At 36.2% G+C, this 26854-nt stretch overlaps 4 protein-coding genes across 9 annotated transcripts; 1 reads left to right on the forward strand and 3 right to left on the reverse strand.

Annotated features, from left to right (window-relative positions):
* The first annotated feature begins 1229 nt into the window (after positions 1-1229).
* On the forward strand, positions 1230-1977 carry LOC127792790 (norbelladine synthase-like). Its single transcript, XM_052323379.1, has 2 exons — positions 1230-1525; positions 1653-1977. The coding sequence occupies exons 1-2, from the start codon at positions 1342-1344 to the stop codon at positions 1940-1942; spliced, it is 474 nt and encodes a 157-aa protein (XP_052179339.1). The 5' UTR covers positions 1230-1341; the 3' UTR covers positions 1943-1977.
* Positions 1978-2175: 198 nt separating this feature from the next.
* Positions 2176-3069, reverse strand: LOC127794449 (protein EXORDIUM-like). Its single transcript, XM_052325534.1, has one exon. It carries the CDS (start codon positions 3067-3069, stop codon positions 2176-2178), a length of 894 nt encoding a protein of 297 aa, XP_052181494.1.
* Positions 3070-5404: 2335 nt separating this feature from the next.
* Positions 5405-12452, reverse strand: LOC127792772 (histone acetyltransferase MCC1). 3 transcript variants are annotated; one of them, XM_052323352.1, is made up of 6 exons: positions 12250-12452; positions 9486-9753; positions 9247-9391; positions 8957-9056; positions 8604-8832; positions 5405-5820 (listed from the first exon to the last, which is right to left on the reverse strand). In XM_052323352.1, the coding sequence occupies exons 2-6, from the start codon at positions 9665-9667 to the stop codon at positions 5631-5633; spliced, it is 846 nt and encodes a 281-aa protein (XP_052179312.1). In that variant the 5' UTR covers positions 9668-9753; positions 12250-12452; the 3' UTR covers positions 5405-5630. The 3 variants fall into 3 exon arrangements, with proteins under 3 accessions (XP_052179312.1, XP_052179319.1, XP_052179328.1); XM_052323359.1 differs by having other exon boundaries at positions 9486-9778; XM_052323368.1 differs by lacking the exon at positions 12250-12452 and adding an exon at positions 11995-12203.
* Positions 12453-13691: 1239 nt separating this feature from the next.
* On the reverse strand, positions 13692-20141 carry LOC127792732 (uncharacterized). 4 transcript variants are annotated; one of them, XR_008021214.1, is made up of 13 exons: positions 19815-20141; positions 19158-19256; positions 18950-19007; positions 18305-18385; positions 18110-18181; positions 17786-18033; positions 17599-17670; positions 16129-16245; positions 15973-16054; positions 15789-15835; positions 14316-14507; positions 14136-14217; positions 13901-13966 (listed from the first exon to the last, which is right to left on the reverse strand). XR_008021214.1 is itself a non-coding variant. In XM_052323327.1 (12 exons), the coding sequence occupies exons 1-12, from the start codon at positions 20024-20026 to the stop codon at positions 13883-13885; spliced, it is 1254 nt and encodes a 417-aa protein (XP_052179287.1). In that variant the 5' UTR covers positions 20027-20140; the 3' UTR covers positions 13692-13882. The 4 variants fall into 4 exon arrangements, 2 of the variants coding, with proteins under 2 accessions (XP_052179287.1, XP_052179288.1); XM_052323327.1 differs by lacking the exon at positions 14316-14507 and having other exon boundaries at positions 13692-13966; positions 19815-20140; XM_052323328.1 differs by lacking the exons at positions 14316-14507; positions 18305-18385 and having other exon boundaries at positions 13692-13966; positions 19815-20140.
* Between the last annotated feature and the right edge of the window lie 6713 nt (positions 20142-26854).

Consider the following 26854-nt stretch of genomic DNA (forward strand, 5'->3'; position numbering starts at 1 on the left):
AAGAAAACTATAACATATTAATTATCAAATTTCAAAAATAATTTTTAAAATAATTCACAACTTCAATAATGTGAGGTGTAATTTTTTCATAATTCTCTACTCTCCACTTTCTTCGGTCCTTCAAGGGTTTGTTTTGATTCATTTTTACTATCTTCTTCTAAGTTGTCTTAGATAGTATCTTACTTGTTTGAACTTTTTGGCCCTCCAGTCCGTGAATTGTAGATTTGTGTTGTGTTAGCTTGTTTCTTCACTTTGATTTTTGTTTGAATAATGCTATTAGTATATTTTTGTGTATATTTTGAGTTACACAAAGGTATATCAATGACAAAAATATCTCTTATGAGGCGAATGAAGACGAAGAATATTTTGATCATAATACTCTTTTATGTAGTTTAAGATGTACAAAAATGATATACATCTAGCATGATTCTTTTTGTTTAAGCTAAGTCCTAATATCGTTTTTGTGCAATTTTTTCATCTTTTCGGTTTTATGAATTTCTCAATCAGGAAAATCAAAAATATTATATACACAAATAATTCTTTTCTTTGTCTATTATGAATTTTTCTTTTTTTTTTTGATATTTTTTATTATTAAAAATATTATACACCCAAATAATTTTTATAAATTAACGTGAGAGAGACGCATAAAATTCGTAATAATTGATGTGATATCACACATAAATGCATGTTGTTTGGCAATCTTAATAAAAGATTCTATCATTAATGCTGGTCGTAGAAAGAGACAATTGTGCCACCTTACCATGAAAGCTCCGCAGCAACACCAACGGTGCTACCAAACGATTGAGCATATGCTGTGCACCAATTGTTTATATGACTCCCCTGCCGGCCCCATCCTCGTTGTTTTTATATGGATGTTGTTTTCAATTTCATTTTAATTTATTAATTTTTATTTCTGTTGAAAAAGTTAAAAATTGAAAATATTATTTGATTTTGTTATAATTAAGTTGTTAAGAAAATAAAAATAAAAAATAACACAAATAAACTGAACTTTTGTATACAACAACAACAATATATCCAGCCGTTATCCCACTACGTGAGATTGACTACATAAATTCTAGACTTCTACGTGAATTACATCTCAAATGCTAATGTCATTATAAGTTAGAATTATTAATATAAAAAATAACACAAATAAAAATAGAGATACCAAGGAGAGAGAGAGAGAGTGAGTTTAAAATTGGTGTAGTTGGTTGCATTCCCTTATATATACACACACTATGTATGGATCGTTCCCGCAACACTCAGCCGGCGCCCTAACTGTTTGGCAACTATCTCAGTCGACCGGACGGCGGACGAAGAAGAAGACGCAAAACAGAAAAGATGTTTGCAACCGTGTCTCATGAGATGGAAGTGAAGGTTCCAGCAAGTAAAGCGTGGCGTCTGTATAGCAGCCTCAAGCTCGCCAACGTCGTCCTGCAGAAACTCAGCCATCTCATCAACAAAATCGACATCCTAGAAGGCGACGGCGGCGTCGGCACTGTTCTCCGCCTCCAATTTCCACCAGGTAATGATTTTTTGTCCTATTAATTAAGTTGTCCCTCAGCTGAAATTAAGCGAAGAGTTTGTGCCTGTGTGATCGAATCTGAATCGATTATTGAATCTGTAATTGTATATATTAATTGTATGAATAGGGACGCCGGGGTTTACGTATTACAAGGAGAAGTTTACGAAGATCGACGATGAGAAGCGAGCGAAGGAAGCGGAGGTGATCGAAGGAGGGTATCTGGATTTAGGGTTTACGTTGTATCGAGTTCGATTTGAAGTGATTGAGAAGAGCGAAGATTGCTGCATCACGAAAGCCACCATCGAGTATGATTTGAAGGAAGAAGCTGCGGCGAACGCTTCCATCGTCAGCATCCAGCCGCTGGTGCTGATTATGGAAACCGCCGCCGATTATCTTACCGTCAACGACGAAGATTAATGACGGCGATGCCTTCATAATACTCGTCTATTATTGATATATTATTATATTAATATAAATATATAATATATTAATACGTGTGATATATATGTAACATTTCCGAGCTTTAGATATTGACACCTTGTTTGGATGAACATGTATTATTGTCGCCGGCGGAACAAAAATTACAACTATGCAAGGTTATACAAAGATATACATATATACAGCTGCAACTGAAAACAAGGATATATATCTTACAGTGGAGTCCAGCACGACGAAGTTTTGACATCCCAGAGAGCAGGTAGCAGGAACTTGGTGTTGTTGACGCCGTGGGCATTGAACGCGCCGCCGGTATGGGGATCCACCCTAACATTGCTGGGGAATCCCGGGAGCGCGTTTGATGCGAATAAGCCTACACACGCTGTTGCGGCCTGATACTTTCCTCCCTCGCCGCCGAAGAACCCGCTGTTGAAGGGATTCGTCACCGTCTCCGCCAGTGCCGACGCGAAATGAATGATCACGGCGTCGGCACCGACGTTTCCGCTTGGCGGCTCCAACGTCAGCGTCAGCGGCGGGCAGAAGTGTTCGTCCGGCAGGTGGAACGGCACGGCGCACTTCCCCGGGCACCGCTTCTCGGGGTTTCCGACGGCGATGTACGGCTGTTTGCCTAGGGCTCTGTGGAGGTAGCACGTGCCTTGGCACGTGCCCTCGATGGCGACGTCTTTGCCGGCGAAGATGACGGCGACGGTGTTCTGCTCGCCGGCGGTGGCTCTGGCGAGCAGATCGGGGAGAGATTTCTGCGTCAGGACGTTTCCGGCGGACGCGGACTCGTCGTCGGTTTCTTTTGCGATCCGGACGGTGGCTCCTGACGGGAGATAGGTCTGGACTTTGTTCCACCAGGACATGACGTCGGGGGTGAAGCTCAAGCTCCGGTCGAGGGTGAGGGATGCTACGAAGGTGCGGACGACGGTCTTCTCGAGGGGATCGAAGCGGCCGTACCAGAGGAGGGAGAGATTAAGGTTACCGGCGAGAAGAAGGCCGTGGTGGTAGGAGATGGAGGGGGGGAGCCTGGTTGCAGAGGCGAGGGGAATAAGAAGCAGCGACAAGCAAAGGGAGAATACGAGGGGGAGAAGATGAGAAAACTCCATCTTCGATCGGAAAATGGAAGACTGAGGTCTCCTCTTTCCGCCTCATTGGATTTCTCGGCGGCGATGGACGAAGTTTCATTATGGGTGGTTGAGATCCACAAATTGAGGGCGGGCGATCCTCAAATGGAAAGAACTAAATTTGGGTTCACCCTCGTATCAGAAATAGGTCTAAAATGAGGAGGGATGTCTTTAGGCACAAGCAAGAAGCTTTGTGTTTGGCAGTTACAAGTTACTCTCTTTAAGTATGTCTAATAAATAGCCACCCACCCAAATTTCATATTCAATTTCTAAGACTTCATGCCACCTGTTCAAATCTGATTCTAGCCTTGGTCGAGAAGGTGAAATCGTTTGCCCCGAACGTCCCCCACACCTAGCCCGACAAGACGTGGGGGAGATTAATCATAGTGACCCATATTTTAACTTATTTTAACTTAATGAGGTTGGCTATATAATGGGATTCTTGTAGTGACGTAGACTACACTCTTTGTTTTTCATAAAAAAAAGAATGTTTTAATTTGTGTATATTTATATATAGGGCAATCATCTCTTACTTGTATTAACTCGAGCATATTAAGGGTGAGGGAGTTCATGCCCCCTCTTTGATTTTATCCGTGTTAAATAAATCTTATATTATTTGACGCATATAACATACTAATTCATTATATATATATATATATAAATTTTATTTTTACTAAGTCACTATGTATTTCATTAAAAAATAATGCTAGGGTCCTCAATAATTCGTGAATTTGCATAGTGAGGTCATTCATCCCAAGGAAATGCAAGAAGTGACTCTCACTGGGTTTCCTGTGGTTGGCTTTGCCTTCTGCTTCACTATGGTACCAATTAAACGTTGAGCAAAGCCCATAGAAGATGATTAGCATTTGAACGAATTTAGGATCGAAAAGAAAGGATGATCAAACTATTAAATACATAAATGAATATAAAAATTTTACATAAAAAAATTAAATTGAAAAAAAGCACATAAAAATAACAAAAAAATCATTATAATGATATTATTATAATAATTTTAATATATTTGACACATAATTATAGATCTACCATTTATTAATAAATGTATACAAAAAATAATTTATATAAATGTATATTCTGATTAGAAAGTGAGTTATGGAGAAAATAAATCTTTAATTGTAAATGTGTCCCACAGTCAAATTTAAATTTTATATTATAATTATCACAATATTGTTAAACCAGAGTTTTAATTTTTCGTATTTGAGTTTTGTTGATTTTTTCAAGTCATAAAAAAATTAAATGAGAAAAAGATGACAAGAGCTCGCTAAAAAATCGGAATAATGATAATTAGTCTGAAATTTTAGACCAAATTGTGTAATAAAATGGAGGAAGAAACACAAACCCTAGCAATAAGAAAAAATGGAAAACAAGCAGTTTGAAGTAAAAATAGAGATGAAATCATAGCTAAGCGTGTTTAAGTCATATGAAAATTTAGACCAAATTGTGCAAGTGAACTGTGCTTAAGTCATCCATCATTTCACATGCCCATATATATTTAATAAAATCATGGCAATTAGTTCTTACAATATTTTCATATTTAACTTTTAACCAAATTAGAGAACAATAATATTCATCCTCATCAATTTTGTGTTATAACATGGGATAGTTGCCCCTACCCAATAAAAATAATTTTAAGAAAACACACACTTACACAGAGAAATAAAAAAAAAAGAAGTATTCTCTACCACTAACATAAGAACACACTAAAAAAGTGTCATTTCCATATTTTAAAAATATTTTTAATCAAAAAATGTCAAAAAAAATATTTTCAAGTAATTTTCATAATTTTAAAAATATTTAGAGGACCATTTTGTAAAATTAAAAAAATATTAAAAACATGTTTTTATTCTATAACTATGTTAGAGACAAAAAACAATTTTGTCTTTGTTATTCAAATGATTACATGAATGACTGAAATAAAAAAAAAATTATATTTATGCTTAATTTAATAATTATCTTTTTATAATTTTTATATTAAAAATCATATTTACAAAAAAAATTCATATATATTTTTTTTTTTACTTTCATGTTTTTGTTTCTTATATTTTTTTTAAATATCATTTCTCTATTTTCATTTCGTGTTGCATCCGTTTCTCATTTTTATTTCTATACAACTTAATTCTTAATATATAAAACTTTAATTATAAAATTAATAAAAAGTAATATCTACGTACAGTCATGACACTCGTATCGCTCCCTCCTTGTGACACTCGTCGGCAACAAGGAGGGAGCCGATCAATGTGGTTGCCTTTAAGGCTTACTATTTTCTTCAGTCAAATTTCTACTCAACATGGAAGACCAATTACAAGCAAAACCTAAAATCACCTTCTCCATGTAAGTATATAATTGCAAAGACACAAACCTTTTGCATAGCATGGAGTTGCAACTACACATTATTTATTTGCTCTAGACTAGACATACACCAGAAGTTACAGACTCTAGACATACACCAGATGTTACAGAAGAGAGAGAGAAGATCCATTAGTATTGACCACTGAGCCCGTCCATTGTAACATCATCAGCCACAGCTAAACACACTGAAATCCGGTACCCTCTGCCATGAGCATTTTCTTACTTTGAATCGCTGGTATAAGGCAACGGCTTTCTTTACTACCACCACTCCATCTAGAAACCTTCTTACCGTCGTTTTTCCATAGCTTTGCAACCACCAGCTTAAGCCCACTCCTCAAGTACGTCGCCAACAGTGCGACAAGCTCCCTGCAGAAATGAAAACTTGTCGTGAGCTAGCAGTCACAAGGTATCTCTTTTCTTTTTTACCGTCTTTATTTTCCTGTTCTTTTCTCTTTGGTCTTTTTGGTAACCATATGGAAGCTTCATCATGTTAGAAATAATTAGCGAATTAGAATTGATACACCCGACCCCACATAGTGGGACAATTGGCTCGGTATGTTATTGTTGTTTTTATAATCCTTGAAGCTTGAATATGGATGCACTATTACTGGAGCAAAGGGCAGACGCAGAGCCACAAGTTCCTTCCTTAAGATCGATGTTTAATACAGACTAATGCATGATGTTGCTTAGGGCCTCGAATTGAGGGAGATAGGCACTCATGATACTACACCGGTCTCAGATACACTTTCTACAGATAGGAGACAGAATTTTTAACACGGTCCAGGACCTACCAGCCAAGGGACAGGTGACATGTGGCCTAAAATAGAAAGCACGTTCCCTCTGAGAAGGGAAATTCTATTTAGAACCCGTGTTTTTACTCTTCATAACCCATATCTCATAAAATTCCACACTAATTTTAAAATTCCTATTTTACCCCTTCACAACCCACTTTCTTCTCCAACTGTCAGCCTCCGCCTCGCCTCTCTATTTCTCTCCTGCACACAAACATACACACACAAACACATACATATATATAAATATATATACACACACATGCGGCCATGAACCCAGTTGCTGGGTTGGCCATGGCGATCGACCCCCCCCCCCCACACACAGGTGCGCACACATACACACACTCTCTCTCTCTATATATATATATATAAACCCAGCACACACACATATATATATACACACACAACGGCCGGCATGAACCCAACACCACACACACTTGTATATATATATCACACACCTATATATATATATATACACACTAACACACAAAAGCACACACTTATATATATATATATATCACACACACACGAACACACAAAAGCACACACTTATATATATATATATATATCACACACACACTAACACACAAAAGCCTGGCCGCGGCCATGGAAACTTCCGTACCTCGCAGTGCGGAGGCTGCTGAAACCCCCGCACCGGGGATTTGAGAAATCCTCGCACCGCGAAGTGTGGGGGTTTCAGCAACCCCCGCACCGCGAGGCACGGGGGTCTCAGCAAACCTCGCACCACGAGATGCGGGGATTTCTCGAACCTCTGCACCGCGAGATTCTCAAACCTCCGCACCGCGAGATGCGGAGGTCTTTTAATTTTTTTTTTTTTATTAATGTATTTATTTTTTATGTTTTTAAGTTTAGGCCTTTTAAATTTTTTTACTCGTTTTTTAAAATATCATTGATTTCATTCTCACACATATATTTAAAATGTGAAATATAAAAATATAATTAATATAAAAAATAGCAAATATAATTAAATTGCCAAATAATATAAATAAATAAATTTTAAATATCTATATTTTAAGTAATTATAATTTAACTAATTTTAAATCATCTTGTTGAATTTTTTATACTTAAAAAAATAAAATTAATTAATTTAAAATTACTTAAAATACAAATATTTAGAATTTATTTATTTGTATTATTTTTTATTTTATTTTATTATAATAAAACAAATTTAGTTAAAAAAAATAAAAATAAAACCAACCTTCCCCGCACCATTGCTGAATCCCCCGCACTGCGAGGTGCAGGGGTTTCCATGGCTGGCCACAGCCATGGAACTTGTGTTTATATATATAAATAAGTGTGTGTGAGTGTGTATATATATATTTATATAGGTGTGTGAGTGCTGGGTTGCATGGCCGCGGCCATGCTGTGTGTATATATATATATATATATATAAGTGTGTGTAAGTGTGTATATAATATATATATATATATTTATATAGGTGTGTGAGTGTATTGGTGTGTGTGTGTGTTGGGTTGCATGGCCGCGGCCATACTGTGTGTGTATATAAATATATATAAGTGTGTATATATATATATTTATGTAAGTGATGGCTGGCGATGAGAGATGCAAGGTGATGGCCAGCGATGAGAGGTGATCGGAGGAGAGAGTTGGTTGTGGGTTGTGAGGGTAAAAGAGGTATATTAAAATTATTAAAAATTTTGATGGGACGTGAGTTTTGAAGAGTAAATTTTCGGGTTCTCAATAGAATTTCCCCTCTGAGAAACATGGGATGCTCCCCACCCAGTCTTGTAAAGTCAAGTATTTTTCCAGACTTGAGATAGCCAATCTCACCTAGACAACCGGTAAGGTATATCTGCTAACCTAACATTGGGCTCTGGCGCATGTTCCAGTACTCTATGTGCCAACGCTCCCCTTACAGGAAGATCAGGTTTACCCATATTCTCCTAAAGATAAGGAAATCCTTGAATAAATAATACTAAATTTCTCTTCCATCTTCCTCAGTTCCCTCTCTAACACACTTTCAGATTTCCGTCATCAACGTGTACTATCTCCTCATGCAAACCCACTCCACCATGCACTTGCGCTCCTCAGCAAACACAAAAATTTTGTATCAGCGAAGCTAGGAGCACATGAAGAAAGTTATAATTTGTATACAACTTTTAACAAGTCATGTTTTTTATTCCCTAAGTGCAGCAAAAGCTGCTCATTCCAGAAATTCAATACTAAGGCTGCTAGGCACTTAATTGCCTACAGTAAGGATAAAAATCATACTTCTGCAGTTAATTAAACAGACTGGCTAAGTGACACATTTGCACTATATTGGGAGCAAATTCATATTTCATACCCAAAATTCCAGAAAGAGGAACATATACTCACAGTGGTGAGCAAGGTGATCGGCCTCCATTGACATAGTAGATGAATAAGAAAGAATCATAATGCCGACCGTTAATGAAATAAAAACCACGCAACCGTCCCACACACTGGAAAGACATTTTCTGGTAGAAACGGATGGCAGGGTTGTTATAAGAAATCACATGGAGGTAAACTGCTCGGCATGTTTGAATACTTGAGGCATATTTGATAACTTCTCGAACAAGCGAAGACGCTGAGAATTAAACCACAGACAAGTCATTGGTCCAGAAATTATGGAAGTTCATGGAATCTCATCCATACATAATATTCATTTGCAGGGAACCCCAAAAAAAAAATAAATAAATAAAAACTCTTACCTATCCCAAGGTTTCTGTATGATTGTACCACACCAAGTGTCAAAATGTAAACTAGTGTTTGATCTGACTTTGAGGAGCCATATCTGAGCAAGTCTTCTATCTGCAATGTTAATGTTACTCAAATTGAATTGAACCTGATGAAATGTGAACCAAAAAAGTTCCACTTATGCTTCAAAGAAAGCAGATTCATAAACAAGGACCAAGTTCCCTTTTGAGCAGTCCAATTTTCATATGCATTTTGCAGAAGCAAGGCCCGCTGATCAGATTTAAACATGTCATGAAGGGCTTACCTCGCTATCTTTTCCCAGAACAATTCGTGCAGTAACAAATCCAATAAGTTCGTCACTTTGTCCATTGGATCGACTGCGATCAACAGCACCCCAAGAGACAATATCATGCCCATTAACAACGTTATGGAAGAACTCAGATTCATACCTGTGAAAATAAAAAAATGCATCCAGTTATAAAGAAAGCAACCAAATCATCTTAAAGTTGATCATCAGATAATATAAAGACCAGATCAGCTGACCTGATAGGGAATAGATCACTGTGGATCTTTTGAAGCATAGTCAAATCAGAGGGTTGTATGGCCCTATAAGATATGGCTGGATGGTAACTGCCTTTAAAGTCTACCATTGAAGAATTTTTCATCAATCCCCAGCAAAAAGTTGTAGTAGTTCTTGGATAATTTCTCCTTCCATTATGCCACATCAACTTGGTGGGCCAAGCAATATATGCTGCCACCCACTGAAGAAACTTCCATTTGCATTAATTCCACGTGGTTGCACACCAGCTACCTGAAGCAACAATAAAGGAGAGAAACTGAACCACAAATATAAGTCATTCAGAATCAAATACAAATACATTGACCTCATATGATAATTTTAAACACAGTATGTTTACAGCTCTGACTTTATCAGGCCTAATAAACCAGATGCATTCTGCATCCCTATCAAGTTTTAGAGACTTACTGTCACAGAAGACCGATGCAAAATTTTTGTCCTATTCCCTACTTAGAAGTGCATATTTCATCCCAAGATTCAACAAGTACAACTACCCCAATCTGTAGCTTCATAAATTGAATATTGTTATATTGAACTTGAGACCACATAGCTTCATAAATAGAACATTGCTATATTGAACTTGTGACCACACTAGCCCAATGCTCATTTTACTAACAGATAAGGACAAGTAGTGGATGCTTGGATTCTATTTTCCTCCATAAATCTAAGGCATTCAAGCCAAATTACAGTAACATTCAAAATTTTCTTTTCTTCTTCCAGCGAAGTACATATTAGGCATGACTTGATCAGGTGGGAGGAAAACCAATAGATACTCCAGTGAAAAGAATGGAACAGAAGGAACTTACAGTAAAAGGGGTAGAGGCACATCAAGAAGAACTTGTGGTGTTAGAAAAGATATTGTCATAGATAGAGATAATTAGCGTGCTAGAATCCATCTTGAAACCAGAATTTGCAAGACAGTCATAGGATACCAATTCATATTTATCATATGTCAGCTAAAATGATCCGAAGCTGAGTTGCCATTTTCTAGAAAGTATATCCAGTTGGCAAGGTAATTAGGTAAATGACAGATTAGCAGAATAGGTTTCTTCAATGCTACAAATGCAAATCTGTGCATTGGAAAAAAAAAAGGTAATATAACTTTTCTTTGCCTTGGTGGTTCCCTTACAATCAGCTCCAAAACTAAAACCAGTTTTGTTGAAGCTGGATGCAACAAAACAGCATGCAGGAGTAAACAAATTTTAGCATTTGTCATCTTCCCAAAATGTACCCGAATACAAGGAACAACTACTACTAAAAGACTCAAAGTATAGTTTTCTTTTGGTATGTGATAGGGTCATAAACCTCAAGTGGGGGAAGGGTGACTGGAATCCATAATCCAAGGGTTGGCAATGATTCCCAAGATAAGTAAATAGAATTACAGAAAATCGCAACATAGGAGGCAGCTAGATTCTAAAATGACACCCTCATAATGCAAACACCCAATGTTGACCAACAAATAATCCACTAACACCTCTTATGACAAAATGGAACTCATCCAGGGTCCGGCACCTGGTGCAGTTCACTTTTGATGAGAGCCTTTATAACAACATTGACCATCAAGCACAAGTGGGAAACAGAATGATTCAAGCGAATATTATTTAGAAATGACAAGAACAACAATACAGCATGCAGGCTACCTACTAATGCAGTTTCACACAAGCATTGAGTTTGTAGAATGTCAAACCAAATAACCGTAATAATGTGAATGTTAAAGAGCTTAAAAGTTGTAAGTGATACCGACCTTAAAGAGCTAAAAATCAAGGCTTCAATTTACAATCTAGAATCTTGGCACTAGCTACCAGTGAAGAAATTGTGTGTGCGGGCCTGCATATGCTGTGCGCTACCAGGGGCGGATCCAAGGGGAGGGCTGGAGCTTCAATTTGAGGGGCCGTGTGTGTATATATATATATAATGTTTTGGTTGGGGCGTGTGTGTGCTGCACAATTGGTTCTCACAACCAAAAGCAACCAATTCAGAGCATCTATCAAAAGAGAGAAATTATCCTTCAAGCGTTGAAAAGAAAAACTTTCTTTTTCTTTTTCAGGATAAGTACCTTCAAAACTCAAATGTTAAGGATAAAAGTGAACTTGACGCAAGAATTATGAATATATCCACCAACCCAACACCACCATAGTATTTACTGAAAAAGTTTGGGTGCCCTTACTCAGAGGCTATCCTAATGGCTGACCTCAGTCGATTTCCCAATCCACATGGCTATAATAGACGGGCTATGTGAGAGCCCAAATGCCTAAGCTGCTATATTATTTCAATAGCTCCTCCCCATAGCAGTTTTACTTAATCAGTCACAAAAACTGACAAATTTCCGTCACCAACTCAAATTTTCTTGCTGAATAATTTACGCACAATATTAAAAGAATGAACTAGCAGTTCGAATAGTTCAAGCTCCGATTAAATTAAACTCGCTTCCAATAAACTTCATATTCTGGAAAGAGAAAAAAAAAAAAACGAAACCTCAAGAGCCACCGCGGGGCTAACAGAAAGAATCGCAGGATTGATTGCACGGATGAAGCAAGAACGATCAGATTCAAAATCCCTCGCAGAAATTAAATTCCACGTTTAAAAGAAAGAAAAGTAGAATTATTCCCTAACGAATAGCAAAGGGGGCGGCCATGACAAACTCAGAACCACGGAATTCCATAAATTAGGGCAGGAAAATCATAGACCTAGATCAGACTTCACCGAGAGAATTGGGATAAAGTGCTTTACCTCCTTCCTTTCTTCCGTAGTCAATTGTACCAAAATCCTTGGGAGAAAGAAAACGAGAGAAAGAGAGAAGAATCGGTGGAAACGTGAGGAAAGAGAAGTGGGAGGTTTGTTCTGAGTTTGTTTGTTTGTTTGGATAGAAAACGAAACAAGAAACTGTTTGGAATCAAATGCCTCTCTCCCCCTCTCTCTCTCTCTCTCAGTCGTGTCCGTCCTCTCGCGTCAACGACCCGACGTGCGGACTTCTATTTTGCTCTCCTTCCAAGCCGAATTGCCCGAAATACCCCCACCCTTTTGTCACCTTTTTCTTTTTCTTAATTCCTTACTACTGAACCCAAAGCGAGAGCAAATATGTAATTTTATTAATATAAATAAATAAAAGTAGATGCATTCATAACTCTACTTTGTTAATTAAAATATGAGTTAAAGAATATGTATTATAAATATTTATTTTTTTAATATATTTATTAAATTTATTTGGTGAACCTAAAAAAAAAGAAATCAAATCACTTTTTATTTTAATTTTTTAAAATATGCTTATATTTCATCTCTCAAAATAAACATATATTGGTTCTTATGGATAAAAAAATAATGACGTTTGTATTCTTTAGTACATTTCAAAAAATTTAACAAATAATTTAATAAAAATCTTAAAATATTTCTCAGTCTTATTTTGACTATTATAAATCTTAATTCAAAAAATATTCTAATTTTATCTTAATACTCCCTTATCTTACTCATTTTAATAAAGGATACCTAAATAAATGCGAGAGATAACTTAAGTAGATTGGAAAATAAATATATATTTATATATTAATTAAAAATAATAAATATGAAAACTCTTAATCGCTAAATCTATATCTTTGTCCTCATACTTTCACATTATTTTCGTGTAGCCACTCATATTTTTTATTATTTCGATTATACCCCTTAATTTAATTTTTTAGTCAATTTAACTCTTATACTTTGATTTTTATATTCGTATGAAAACTCAAATTTTTTGTTGTTTAGATTACAACTCTAAAGTTATATTTTCAAATCAATTTAATCTATGTACTTTCATATGTCAAAAAAAACATAAAGTGAAATGACGAAATACACGCGTTACATTCTATTTACGTCAAAGTACAAAATTTTAATTGACTAAAAAATACAAATCCAACAATTTAATCAAAACAATAAAAAAATTAACTTACCACATGAAAAAAAAAAATCAAGGTACAAAAGTTAAATTATCTTAAAAATATAAGTTTAAAAGATACTTAAAACAACAAAAATATAGGCTTGGTCATATCATAACACTTAGTTACCGTTATTCCCATCTTTAAACACGTGAATTTTTCTTTATCGTGAAGCTACCAGTTTGGACGGTTAATGAGTTTTAGTATTTTCATTTCAAATCTGCTTGACAATGTTTGCTACAGGTATGGCTATGGCTGTGGCTGTGAGCTACAACACAACAGATTAATTACTAATTTATAATCATCAATCAAAAGTACTTGCAAATTACAACTCCAAACCCACAGTTTCCAGAAGGTATTATCCTAATTAGACAAACATAGACTTGAAAAATCATATAATCCCTGCATTAGCAGCCGGCTAATGATGTATTCAAGTGTAGCATAACCTAGAGACCTCAAAGAAGGGAGCCAGTCATGAACCGATGGTTCAGCACAGCTTCTGCAATTGGCCGTTTACGGTAATCAGGGTTTAGCATGGCCTACACAAAGAGACAGACACAGCATTTCTTCATCAGGAGAACGACCACAGAGAGAGAGAGAGACACACACACACACACACACAGTGGGAAACCGGTTTTTGTTTTTGGTTTTTCAAAATCGATGATGGTAAAGCAATAGATCAAAGTGAGGCCAAGGGTGTCATTGAACCTGCAGTAACTCCCAACCAGCGCCATCGCCAAGGTCAAGAAACTTGACAGCTTCTAGCAAACGGTCATCTGATATACAATACCTGCCCACGAGCAACTTAACTAGTATCTTATCTCCGATGGATAATCATGTGTACATGGTATGAAAAATTATAAAATATAGCAATTTGTTGAGCCAGACCAGTATATAGACGTATAGTGACCATGAACAATGTGACTCAACACAATAAGATCTTATCTATCTTATTTCTTTTCTCATTCCATCTTCTTCTTTTTTTTTTCCCTCCAGGGGATGGGGAGACGGGGGCTCGGTTTAATGTCCTTGAAGAGCATGCCAGCATAACTCAACCATTCCAGGGTATCGCTAATGATCCTATAAGCAAAATGGTAATCAATCAGACCATCTCAACTTCTTATGCTTTCTAGACTTCAGGAATCTCCATAAAGTTGGAAAGATGGAGCAAATGGCCCTGCATAAATCTACTGCTAGAATATTTACAATCTCTCTTCTGTTTAAGCAGGGTCACAAAAGCATCATACATCAATTCATTATTGAGCCCCTAAGTTCTTTCTAGTTGCATATCAGGTAGATACAGAGCAGAACAGCAGCTGGTCATGGGAACAGATTAACTATACATGTTATTATAAAGTGTCACTATAAAATTTCTTGCAAAGAAACTGCGGATTTAGCCATACACGTCCAACACTGGCTTATTACATAAACAGAATAAAACAGTGAAAATGGAACTCAAGGGGTTGTAAAAAACAATCCCAGTTTTTCAGAAAATTACTTCACAAAAAATAGAAAACTAGAAAACTTGTTCAAAAACAAAAAAAAAATCTAAATAGAAATGGAGATTTGGGAAATGAAGTTCTCCAAATCTGAGCTTAACTTGGAAAAGTCTTAAAATGAGCTCTCCAAATTTTCCTTATTGATTTGGATTTGGAAAACACAGTTCTACAGGGAAATTTTCTCTGAACCATCTCCATCTCCTTCTCTAACACAAGTTAAAAAAAAACCTCTTCTCTCTTTTTGGGTATATGTTCCAACTTTCTAGATTGGAAATTGTTTTTCTATACTTCTAACATTTAAATGTGTTTTACAAATTTTCTATAGAAAATGAAACTAGAGACTTTATAGAAAATTAGAAGACATTTTTTCACAACAGCCCCTAAGATTCACATAGCACTTGTATGGAAACATGTCAAAGTATGAACAATTTTCATGCCACATGGCATGAAGAGAGCACTACTGAGTTTTATCATAAACATATACCACTATCATCAATGGACTGTCATTCTGTTTGCAAAGTGAGATTACAAATATAAGCTAGTAAAAACATAATATACATGTTGTGACAAGGAAAGCTGCCAGGATTAGTAGCAGTTTTTTTCCAATGTAACAAAATGAAAGTAGCTTTTAACTTCCCTAAGGCCATGGAATCTAAACGGCCTTAAGCAATGAAGTCCAGTATTTAATGCATCATGGCTGATAAGACTCTAGTTCCCTAGATCCAGCAAAGGTGTTCAGAAGTATATGCATGTGTGTTCACATCCTTAGATATATCTCAACGTTTGTGTATATATAGATATGTGATTGTAATTTTAATTGGTGCAGTATTGAATTTCCAGAACTTAAGAGAAAATTTCTCACTCTCTTGCAGCTTCAAGATCAAGTCGGAAAGTGCTTTCCAAAAGCCTCTGCAAGTTCATGATATGAACAATTAGGATGGGTGGAAAATCTGCATGAATTGTCAAGCATAAAGAAAAAGAAGTCTGTGGAAGTCATGAATGAACTGCAAAAAGGTTTGAAATCGTAATCTACTGAGTTAGCTTACTTGCAGCGAGAGGCTATCCAAGATTCCTGCCTCACAAAATGGAATGAAAGCCAAGTATGCAAAAAGAAGACCTGCTTCATATCTGTTGACGTGAAACAACATCAAGTAAAAATAATAGCTTACAGATTCAAAATAGCAAAAGGAAAGGAAGTTCACATGTCATCTGCTATTCCAAATGCTCTTTTCTCCATAGGAGTGAATGCACCAGCCGCAGATGCCCTTCTCCAGAGTCCTTCTGTGAACTTTCCTGAACCTTCCTCTAGTTGTGAATACCTATAAACATCTGATCCCATGAGAAACCGTTGGGAAGGTTGTCATAAAGCTCTATTGCAAACTACATTTACGTCTCTATTTTTGTTTTCTTTCTCAAGTATACCTAGAACTGGCATAAAATTTGACTACAGTGCAAAATTGAAGTTTCCAATGAGCAAACCAGTTCATTATACCTGATAGTATCAACATAGGAAACAAACCCCAAAGAAGAAGGAAATCAGTGCCAACCCCCCCCCCCCCCCCCCCCCCCCCAATTCAAAGATCTTTCGTTTTAATTTTGGCATATAAAATGTAAGGGGAAGATTTTATTTTACCAGCCAACTGGTGTAAATGGTATAGACTTCAACAAACAGCTTTGGCATTTTCTCAAGCAGTCTCTTAATGAGCTTGACCAACATAACCTTCACAGGCACATTCTTTCTTAAGAGAATGTTGGGGGTGAATTCCTGCAAGGAGCTAGAATGTTTCTCAAAAATTCTAGGTCTTTGTCAATACAACTAGATCACCTAAAGCACACATCTAAAGCATGTTTGGAATTTGTCTTGGGAAGTGCACTTCGAAATGTCTATATACTCAAAACCGAAAGGTGTCATGCAGAAAGACAAGATAACAATTGTCCATCAGCACTTATTAGCAAGACTGCCAGGACATAAGAACATTATATATAGTAGTGTTTGCAAAGCCATTCCTGCCGCTTTAAGGGCATGTACATTTCAAAAAGGACCCAAGGCCATTTGCTTTCCTTTCAGTATTATAGGTCTTGTATTGGTTATCACAATTGTACATAAAGGAGAAGGACAAAAACAAAGATTAAAAGGAAAAAAACTCATATGTAGATACTAGCAAAAGATCTGCTTTCCTTCTTTTAATCATTAGTAAAGAAGACATACAAAAAGGAAAATTGTGTTTTCAGTGAGCTTATTGTGGAATCCCGCCTATTTTGCCTTTGACTGCTAGCTGTTCTGTTTCCTAAATTAGGAGTGATATACTAAACATGGTCTCTTCCTGTTATTGGCAGATTTCCGTTTTTAGGAGATTTCTAGTTCTGTTTTTTCTTCCTCTTCTTTTTTCCTAATTGTATATTTCCTTTCCCTGTTGTAAATTTCCTAAGAGGGTTACCAATCTCGTGTATATATATATTTCTAAAGGCTGCATTCAGTGGAATATGAGAGTAGAATTATTCCTTTCTTCACTAATATTCAACGAAGAGAAGTTTTTACTAAATGATTATGACAATTAGTTTTTATGCAGGCTACCATATTGAGATTCTAGTATATGAGGAACTTCTTTATTTAAACAAGACATTTTTTGATTTATTAAGCAGTAGACAGAAAAAAGAGAATAGGGCTATACCTAATATCAACTGAAAAGGCAAGATCCCGAAGCCGTGGAACTAGGTAAGCAGAATCTTTTTCAACCATGGTGCTGCCATTAGTTAAAAAAAAAAAAAACCACGATGCTCAATGTAGTGAAGACAGAAAATTTCTCAACAAATTGCAGTGCTACAATGTTAAGGAAATGAAAATTTCAGAGGGCATACTTAAGAACCACAGAAGCAGGTCCAAGACTTTGATGTAGTCTGTCATGATCATGCATGAAGGCCAGGCCACATAAAGCACCATGAAGCAACTTAATAACAAAATATCTTCTACGTTTTATAGATTGCTCCTGTTCAAAAGGATTCCAGAACTTCTTTTCTCCTAGAGCACGGTCCTTAGACATTTTTTCACTCGTAACTTTTGCATAGTCCGCGGCACTGTATTTCCCATCATTACGAAGAGCAAGCCACTGTACAAAAGATATCTTACGGAAAAAGTGTGGATTTTACCAAGAAATGTGGAAGATAGACATGATTAATACAGACCTGCTCCCCAGTTCTTGTCTCAAACCCACCAAGAAGTGTTTGGATATTCTGAGGGACAATTTTTGAACTGCTCTGCAGAAAACATAAATTATAAGAAATTATTAACATGACTCACCAGTGTTTATGAAGAAATTATAATTACAAGAAAAGCTTTAAGCATTTTAGAGATCTCTTATCAAAATTGTGATATTCTACTTGAAGGAATGCATGAGCATTTAGCTCGTTTGCAGCCATCATATCAGCCTCCACACCACCAATTTGTTGTCCAGGATAAACCTTCATCATTAACATGGCATTCAGCAAGGAACAAGATAATTTAGAGAACTCAATTTAGTAGACGCTCAAGTAAAAGAAAACTGCTGTGAGAGTTCCTACTAATGCATTGAAATGCATAGTTCGTTTAGTCAGCTATACCGTAGTATATAGCAAATAAATTGTTCCAGAAAAGTCAGCAGCCCTTCCATCCAAACTTCTTTCATAAAAATTTTATAAAGAAAAAATAAATCCAGAATGCATTCCTGTTACACAACTTGAAATACTAACAATTCACATAAGAGCAATGAAAATGAAGCACAGAAAAACAAAATTATATCACATGGACAAAGGAGGACATTGTTTAACCAAAATATCATGAAGGCCAGAAGAAAATTTTCAAAAACACTGTCCATTAGCAAAACACAGCGTTACGTAATTGAATAGGCAAATTATATATATCCCCTTAGTAGGCAATGAACAAGCTGTTTTTATTCATTGGCTTGAAGTAGATCTATCTTCATCATCAGGAGAAACAAAATGTACATATAGAATAAAAGAAATGACAATAAGAAAAATAATAATCACCTTAAAAATAACAGGGGTCCCTTTGAGTGGACCCTGAGCTATTCTTCCTTCATAAAGCCTAGAAAAGAACTGCCATGGATAGTATCAACAACAAGAACAAAGATAGGCGGGCTATAACTGAATGAGTGTGTTATCAGAAGCCTGTTATTGGCTTCATAACATAGTTTTTTGGGAATCACGTGTGATCATATTCTGTTAATAAATCCACCTGATTTTCACATTGCCTTCTCCTACATCTTGAACTCTTAAGCGTCCTACATCTGCTGATGAATCCTCAATGTCCAAACCCAATTGCAATCCTGAATAACTGCAATACGCTTTCATCCATTAAACATGAGATAAATTGGCTGTGGACCAAATCACTAAGAAATAAATAACATACAATGCACACCCGATCGCAAATATACCTAAAACAATTATGCTTTTAACTAAATGCAGCGTGAAGATTTGCCGCCAAATCCGTAACCTGACTGATTACATTCTGATAGTTGAAAGTAACCAAGACCTCATAAAAAACAAGATAAAAAATCGCCACCACTCAATAGGAAATAAAGTATTCGTGCAAATATTGGGAATTTACCATACTCCTTCGCTTCTAAAAAACCCTACAAATTTAAAGGGGCAATTATACGTAATTGATGAGCATATATATAGATTGTTTTAATAAAATTATAAACCTCGACAACTGATGCTTCTCGGACTATTTCAACCTCTCGATTTAGTAAAACACTGACCATTACTTTTCTTGAGATTTATCAGATATCGTATAAGACCAACTCATAGTAAACTAATGAAATTTGACGAATATTTAGAAGAAAATAGCTTGAGAATCAAGGTCTAACTAGCGGAGGGTACAAATCAGTACCTGGTGACATTCATGAAGCCATAGCTACCAATAAGCCTTCCGACTTCAAAAGACTCCGAATTGGTAATCAGAGTCGCTTTACAACGCCCAAACATTCGAATCGTCGCCGTCTTTTTCTCTAAATTCAAATTGAAACGACCCGATAAATTGGCCGATTTGTCTGGAATCCAAGAACATGTTAAAATGAAGCAATTAGGTGTTGCGAGCATCATCGCGGCTTCTCGATCGATCGATTTCGTTGAAGCAGGGGCGCGAATGGAGATAAAATACCAACGGATAAAGTTGGGCAATGACTGGATCAGATTTAGGGACTGTTTGGCTTACCGTTTTTTAGGATGGGCCTCCTGCTTGAAAAGTGTGTAAAATTTTAAAGTTGATCAATTTTTAATCTCGTAACGTAACGTATTTAAATGTATGTGTTTTAATCTGTCATTTATATTATTATATATTTTATTTTAAAAAAATAATAAATTATCAAAATTTAATAAAAAGACTAAAATTAACATATTACTAAATAAAATTTATAAAAATATCTATTTTTAATAAAAATAAATTATAATTTAAAATTCAATAGAAAAAAATAGAGAGAAAAAAGACAAGCAAATGGCATGCCAACAGCAACAAAGGTGAATGATGAAAGGCATGGCAATGGTGACAAACCGAGAACAAGGTGACGATGACAGACGAAAAAGAAGGCAACAGATGGAGGACAAATGCACGACAATAGGGATGGAGCTGCAAACGCGCAACCATCATGAAAGAGATGGAGGCGATGACGGCGGAGGCCATAAACAGAAATGGCGACAAAGAAAAGACAGAGAAATGAATGAGAGAGATAAGGTTGGAAATATGATTATTATTTAAGGGTAAAATCGTAAATTACTTGATCAACGAATAAGCAGGTAACAACATTTTGAGAAAAGTTGAGGGAGTTTCTAAAACGTTGTTAAAATAGTTTTTAAATTTTTTAATTTTTAATAAACTTGTAACTAAATAATCTATATAACATTTAAATTGAAGCTTATAAACAATTAAACCGCTAAGCCAATGACCCATTTAGAAAGCTATAAGTTTAAGTCATTTTAGTAAAATGAAAATGTTATTTTGAAGTTTAATATTTATGATAATATTTTATATTATATTAATTAATATAAATATTAACACAAAGAATCACCACATATCTAAAATAGTATTTTCCTTTAGTAATTCCATTTAAATTTATTTTACTTAACGACACATCTATAAAATCCTATGATACACGAAAATATCTTGTGAATGTCGTTTCAACATTTTTGAAACGTTTCGTGTACCAAAACGCAAAGAAACACACACACAAAAAATGTTTTTGGGTCATATTTATAATTTTGAAAATGTTTTAAAGTCATTTTATAATATTAAAAAATATGAAGAAAAAAAAAACGTTTATGTCCATGAGAAGCTTAGAGGTTGTTGATGTCAAAAATGCAATAATTAAATTTTATGATGTGGGACCCACTATTGTAGGCACTTGAGTGTGGTGTATAGTGAAATAAGCTTGCCATAAGAAAAGTTGTCGCAAAGAAGTTTTTTTCTATGGCTGCTAGTGTAACGACCCGTTAGTGGGTCTAGGTGTTATGGGTATTTTAGTTTGCACATTAGAGTTGTTGCATTTATTAATTAATTGTTAAGAATATTATATGAGTTGGTAATGGGGGTAAATTAATGAAAATAATATTTGATGTGAAAAAATCTCAAAGTTGTGGGCTAAATGGGTTTGGGCCTTATTTGAATTAGACCATTGATAAATAATAAAATCTTAAGTGTAAATGAATTGGGTTGAACCCAAAACTCAAGAAAAGTCCATTGGGCCTTAATTGGATTGGACCATATATTTTGACTTGGGCTTGGGCTATATATTTTGACTTGGGCTTGGGCCATGGGCATAGAGAATGGTATCTTAATTAAAAAGAAAAAAGATTAAGAAAATGGTAAAATGACCAAAATGGGTAAGAGATATGTGAATTGTGTGTGTTAGTATGAAGGGCAAATTAGAGAAAATTAAAAGGGAGATGGATTGAAATGAGTTAGGAGACAAGTCTCCCACATTTTTTCCCTCCTTTTCTTCTTCTTACTTTCTTGTTCCCTTCTTCTTCTCCATCTCCCGATTGTCTCTTCTTCCTCCATTGTTCTTCTTCATTAGAGCTTCAAGTGGAGAATTTCCAATTTGAATGGTGTCTTCATCTCTTTGGATTTTGCAACCATCTAAGGCAAGTTCCCTTCCTTCTTGTTTCATACGCAAGATCTTCTTCTTCTTCTTCTTATGATTGTGTAAGTTCTTCTTCTCTTGATTATCTTTTAATGCAAGTTCTTCAACCTTGTTTCCATCTTAGAAGGCTTGTTTCCTTCATTTTTAAGTTGTTGCTCTTAAATTCTTATTCTCGGATTCACTGACCATGTTATGTTCTTTGGTTTATAACTCCTTGTGTTTATATCCAAATTGAGATCCGTTTGTTGGGTTGTAAACTAGACATCTTAAGATTCATTTTAGACACAAGAATCGAATTTTTTGACTAAGATTTGATCATGTTACAGCCTTGTAAATCCCTGCTAAGATCTGAAAATTTTACTGCTTTCGAGTAAACTGACCTTGTTGTACTCTTTAGGGTATAACTCTCTGTGGTTATATCCGATTCAAGATCCGTTTGTTTCTGTATAAACTAGACTTGATAATCTTCATTTGGTAAATTTTTTATAATTTTTGGATGTGTTTTGAGCCTACAGTATCCTTGTAAATTCTTGCCCAGAATCTGGAAATTTTCTGCTCTATTTTTGAATAATCTGTTCTTGCTTCGGTTTTGGGGGTATAATGCTCTGTGGTTATATCCAAATTGTGATCCATTTATTTTTTCTATAAAATAGACTTCATGGGCTTCGATTCAGTATAAGATTTGAAATTTTTGGTTATGATTTGTACCCATAACAACCTTGTTGAATTCTATGTAGAATTCTGTAAATTACTGTTACAAATTCTGCCTTGTTTCGGTTTTTGTGGAATATCTCCTTGTGATTATTTCCGATTTCAAATCCAGTTGATGTTCCAGAAACTAGACTCATTAGGCTTTGATTTGGTATATCGTTTGTGGTAATTGACCAAATATTGAGCCCAGATTGGATTTTTGAAAATATGCTTGAAATCTGAAAATTTCTGAAATATGTTGTTATTCAACTCTTCCTATGTAGTCTATCCTTCCTACGTTTAAAATTATGATTTTTGTATAGTTCTTCCATTGTTTTTTTGAATTATTCTTGATAACCCTTATTGTTGGATAAAAGGGTTTTATTTTCCTTATTTCGATAAATCTTGCAATATTAATTCGTTTTCTTGTTGAACATTGCAAAAATCTAAATAGGGTTTTGTGTCACCCTACATTTCTTAAGGAATGACATTTATTCATTAGGGTCTAGTGTCATGCAAGATTTAGTGTTTCTTGCATGTATAAATTTTGATTCCTTGCGATTATTATTGGGGTAAAAATATACCGTAAATATTGGTTTGGGCATTTCTATAAGTATGAGTCAATAAATGTATTAAAATTTACCCTGTGATCATAAGATAGTGCACACTTTAATTTATGTAATTGTGCATGTTAAGCATGATTCGAGATTTTTCTTAATCATTGAGGATTGACATGAAATGGGGATATGCATATGTGATGCATGATTATACTGATTTGCGCACCTATTATTTTGCGCGACGGCTAAGTCCGTGGATGAGAAAGGATATCCTATGAGCGCTTGACGCGGGTGAGATGGCCATCAACCCAGAAGGCGTGGCTCAAATTGTTATCATTTGTTGATGTATTTTCATGATGCATATATATTCATGAATGGATATATATATATATAGGCCGTGAGAGCCTTGAGAATTATGCAGAAAAATTCCCTACTATTGGTGCATATGCATAAGCATGGGAACGAGTGCATAATATATGTAATAATCACGGCATGGGAAATTAATGTAAACCGAGAACTTATGAGTCGCGTTATACTAATATCTCCTCATAGAGTTGTTTATTCTATCTTGATTATCCCTGCCTTTGATTCTATATCTCCATGCTTTATAAATACACTTGCTGAGCCTTGTGGCTCACCTTGTTTACTCTCATGTCATTCCAGGTACAAGTAGGGCAGTGGTTGAGGGCGAGCCCAGTAGGGCTAAAGCCCAGGGTTAGAAGTGTACAGAGACCTTCCAAATTAGATGGTCTATGTTAGCATTTGTGATGAGGGCAAGTGTGAGGAAATTTTATGTTGTAAAATTTGTTAGTGCCCTTGTATTTCATTTTGTTTAGACTATGGTCTAAGATGTTGTAAACCTTTATGTTAGCTTCCGTTAAGTTTATCTAAGGATAGTATTATGGTGTTGTATGTTATTGTTCTATATCACACTTGTGATGACCTCCTTTCGGATATCCTATGCTAGCGGGACTATCCGGTAGTGGGCCACTACAGCTAGTATGACTGATTTTGGCTGGAGAAGTCGGGCGTAATAATTGAATTAGGGTGCGACTACATATGGCCTTATGACCTTCTTCTAACATTATTTAGAATCCTCTTCAATGTCTTGCTCTTTTCTCTTTCCCTCTCTATTCTCATCCATCCTCACAGTTTGCATGACCTACGCATGGAGTATGTATTTATTTTCCCTAACGAATAGATCTGCCAAGGAGTTTGGCGATTCTAGAGATAGTGCATCCTGCAAGGAAGTTAGACATGTTCCTTGTAACATTATTGATACCGCCATTTCCACTGGCAAGTCACAAAATTTCAGTGTGGCGTTGCAAAATCTGTCCACAAATTAGCGAGGGTTTCCTTGCCCTCTGTCAGATACTGAGGAGATACGTCTCATTCTTTCTCTTCCGACTATTAATTATGAAGGCTTTGATGAATTCTGTTAGCAATTACTCAAATGAGGAGATGGATGCTTCTGATAGACTATTGAACCAAGTCCAAGCGCGTCCTAACAAGGTCAATGTAAATGCCCGACACATAATCTCGTCATCTACTTCCATGGAGCATCATTAGAGATTCGTAGTTTTGGATGTGATCATCAAGATTATCTTTGTCGTCATTGAAAGGAATCTGAGGCATTTGAATTTCCTCGGTAGTGATTTTTCCAATACACTTTCAGTAAAATCGGACTTCCTTCTTGACTCTCATTCTCAACTAGGACCAACTTCTTCTGCTCTAACATTCTTCTACCACCATTTTCATAGCATCCCGTATATTTGTCGTGGTGTGATTGTCAACTTTTGTATTCCTTGGGGTGGAACCTCTAGTGGGACTTTGCTTGCCTCTTTGATAACTCTATTCTCATGCTCGTCCTGGTGGTAGAGGCTTTAACTGATTTTCTTGGTGTGGAAATGATCGAGACTATGTCGGGTGTAGCTTCTTTATATATAGAAACTAAGTTCATCATCTCTTGGCTGGGCCATCATTTGTGGAACAATTTCTGGCACAAATCTTGCCAGTGTTGCAAGTAACATTATACGGGGATTCATATTTTAGAGGATCCCCACCATGTCTCATAATGCCCCACATTCCTTTCGTATGTTGTTGTTGTAAAGCTTCATAAGCTTCCCAAAGAACTGTGGGAGGAGCCTGCTATGAAGTGTCTAGTTGTTCAGGATGCCTATGCTAATTAATTTCAAACAGATGACGGAAGGCTAGGGGCAGTAGTTGGTTATCCACCTATTGTTGAGGATCCAGGGGAGTTGGCTACATACTTCTTTGTTGATGAGAGCCTTGTGGAGGCAAGCGTGCTTCTGTTAGACGTTGGCTATCTCGTGATGGTGGGTGAGACTCCCCACATTGAGAGTGAGTTCGACAATTATTTCTCATGTTTGATATTAGTAATAATTCACAATTTGTTTTTTTTTTTTTCATTTTTCCACAGACGTCACCAAATTATTGTTGCCAAAAATACAATAATTAAATTTTATGATGTGGAATCCATTGTTGTAAGCACTTGAGCTTGGTGTATAGTGAAACAAGGTTGCTATAAGAAAAATTGTCACAAGGAAGTTTACCTCTAGGATTTCGCCGCAAGAATGTTCACTTTAAGGATCCCACAACAAGGGTCTCGCCTTAAGAATGTTGTCTCAAGGATTTTCGCCTTAAAGATCTAGCCGCGATGATGTTTGTCTCAAGGATATTCGTCTTAAGGATCTCGCTGCAAGGATTTTGCCGTAAGGATGTTCACCTTAAGGATTTCGCCTCAATGATGTTACCTCAAGGATATTCGCCTTAAAGATCTCACCTCAAGGGTGTTCGCCTCAAGGATCTCGCGCACAAGGATATTTACTTCAAGGGTCATTCCTCAAGGATATTCACCTTAAGGATCTCGCGCACAAGGATTTTGCCTCAAGGGTCTCGCTTCTAGGATGTTTGCCTCGAGGATATCACCACAAGGATTTTTGCTATAAGGATATTCGCTTTATGACCTCACCGCAAGGATCTCTCCTCAATGATGTTGCCCCATTGAGACTCGAAAATGAGTTTAAAGGCTCGCAGAAATTCTCATTCGTGATAACCTTCGATGCCTAAGTCAATACCAGATGAAGATAATTGTTCACGAAAACAGTAAAAACGTAGTCAATGTGTCAAAATTTTACCAAATTTTGAAGTCATTTTCAATGTCCTGTAGCTGGGTATTTATAAGGCACGATTCACGAGAGGATCAAGCGTCAACACGTGTCAGTCGTCCAATGGAAAGAATGAGTCTTTGCCAAAAGAAGCCTCAACCTTGCCGCGAGCCTCCATCTTGTCTTGAGCCTCGGTCTTGCAGCGAGCTTTCACCTTGTTGGGAGCCTCGAGCTTGCCTCAAGCCCCGGTCTTACCGCTAACTTTTGTCTTCCTGCGAGCTTCAGCCTTGTCGAGAGCCCTGGTCTTGCTGCGAGGCTTACCGCAAGTTCTCACCTTGCCACGAGTCTGGCCTTACCACATAAGAACATACTGTTGTAATGATTCGTCTTAAGGTACACTGCCACAAACTTTATTAATGC

This window comes from Diospyros lotus, chromosome 1 (assembly GCF_014633365.1).
Source record: "Diospyros lotus cultivar Yz01 chromosome 1, ASM1463336v1, whole genome shotgun sequence".
NCBI classification, from domain to species: Eukaryota; Viridiplantae; Streptophyta; class Magnoliopsida; order Ericales; family Ebenaceae; genus Diospyros; species Diospyros lotus.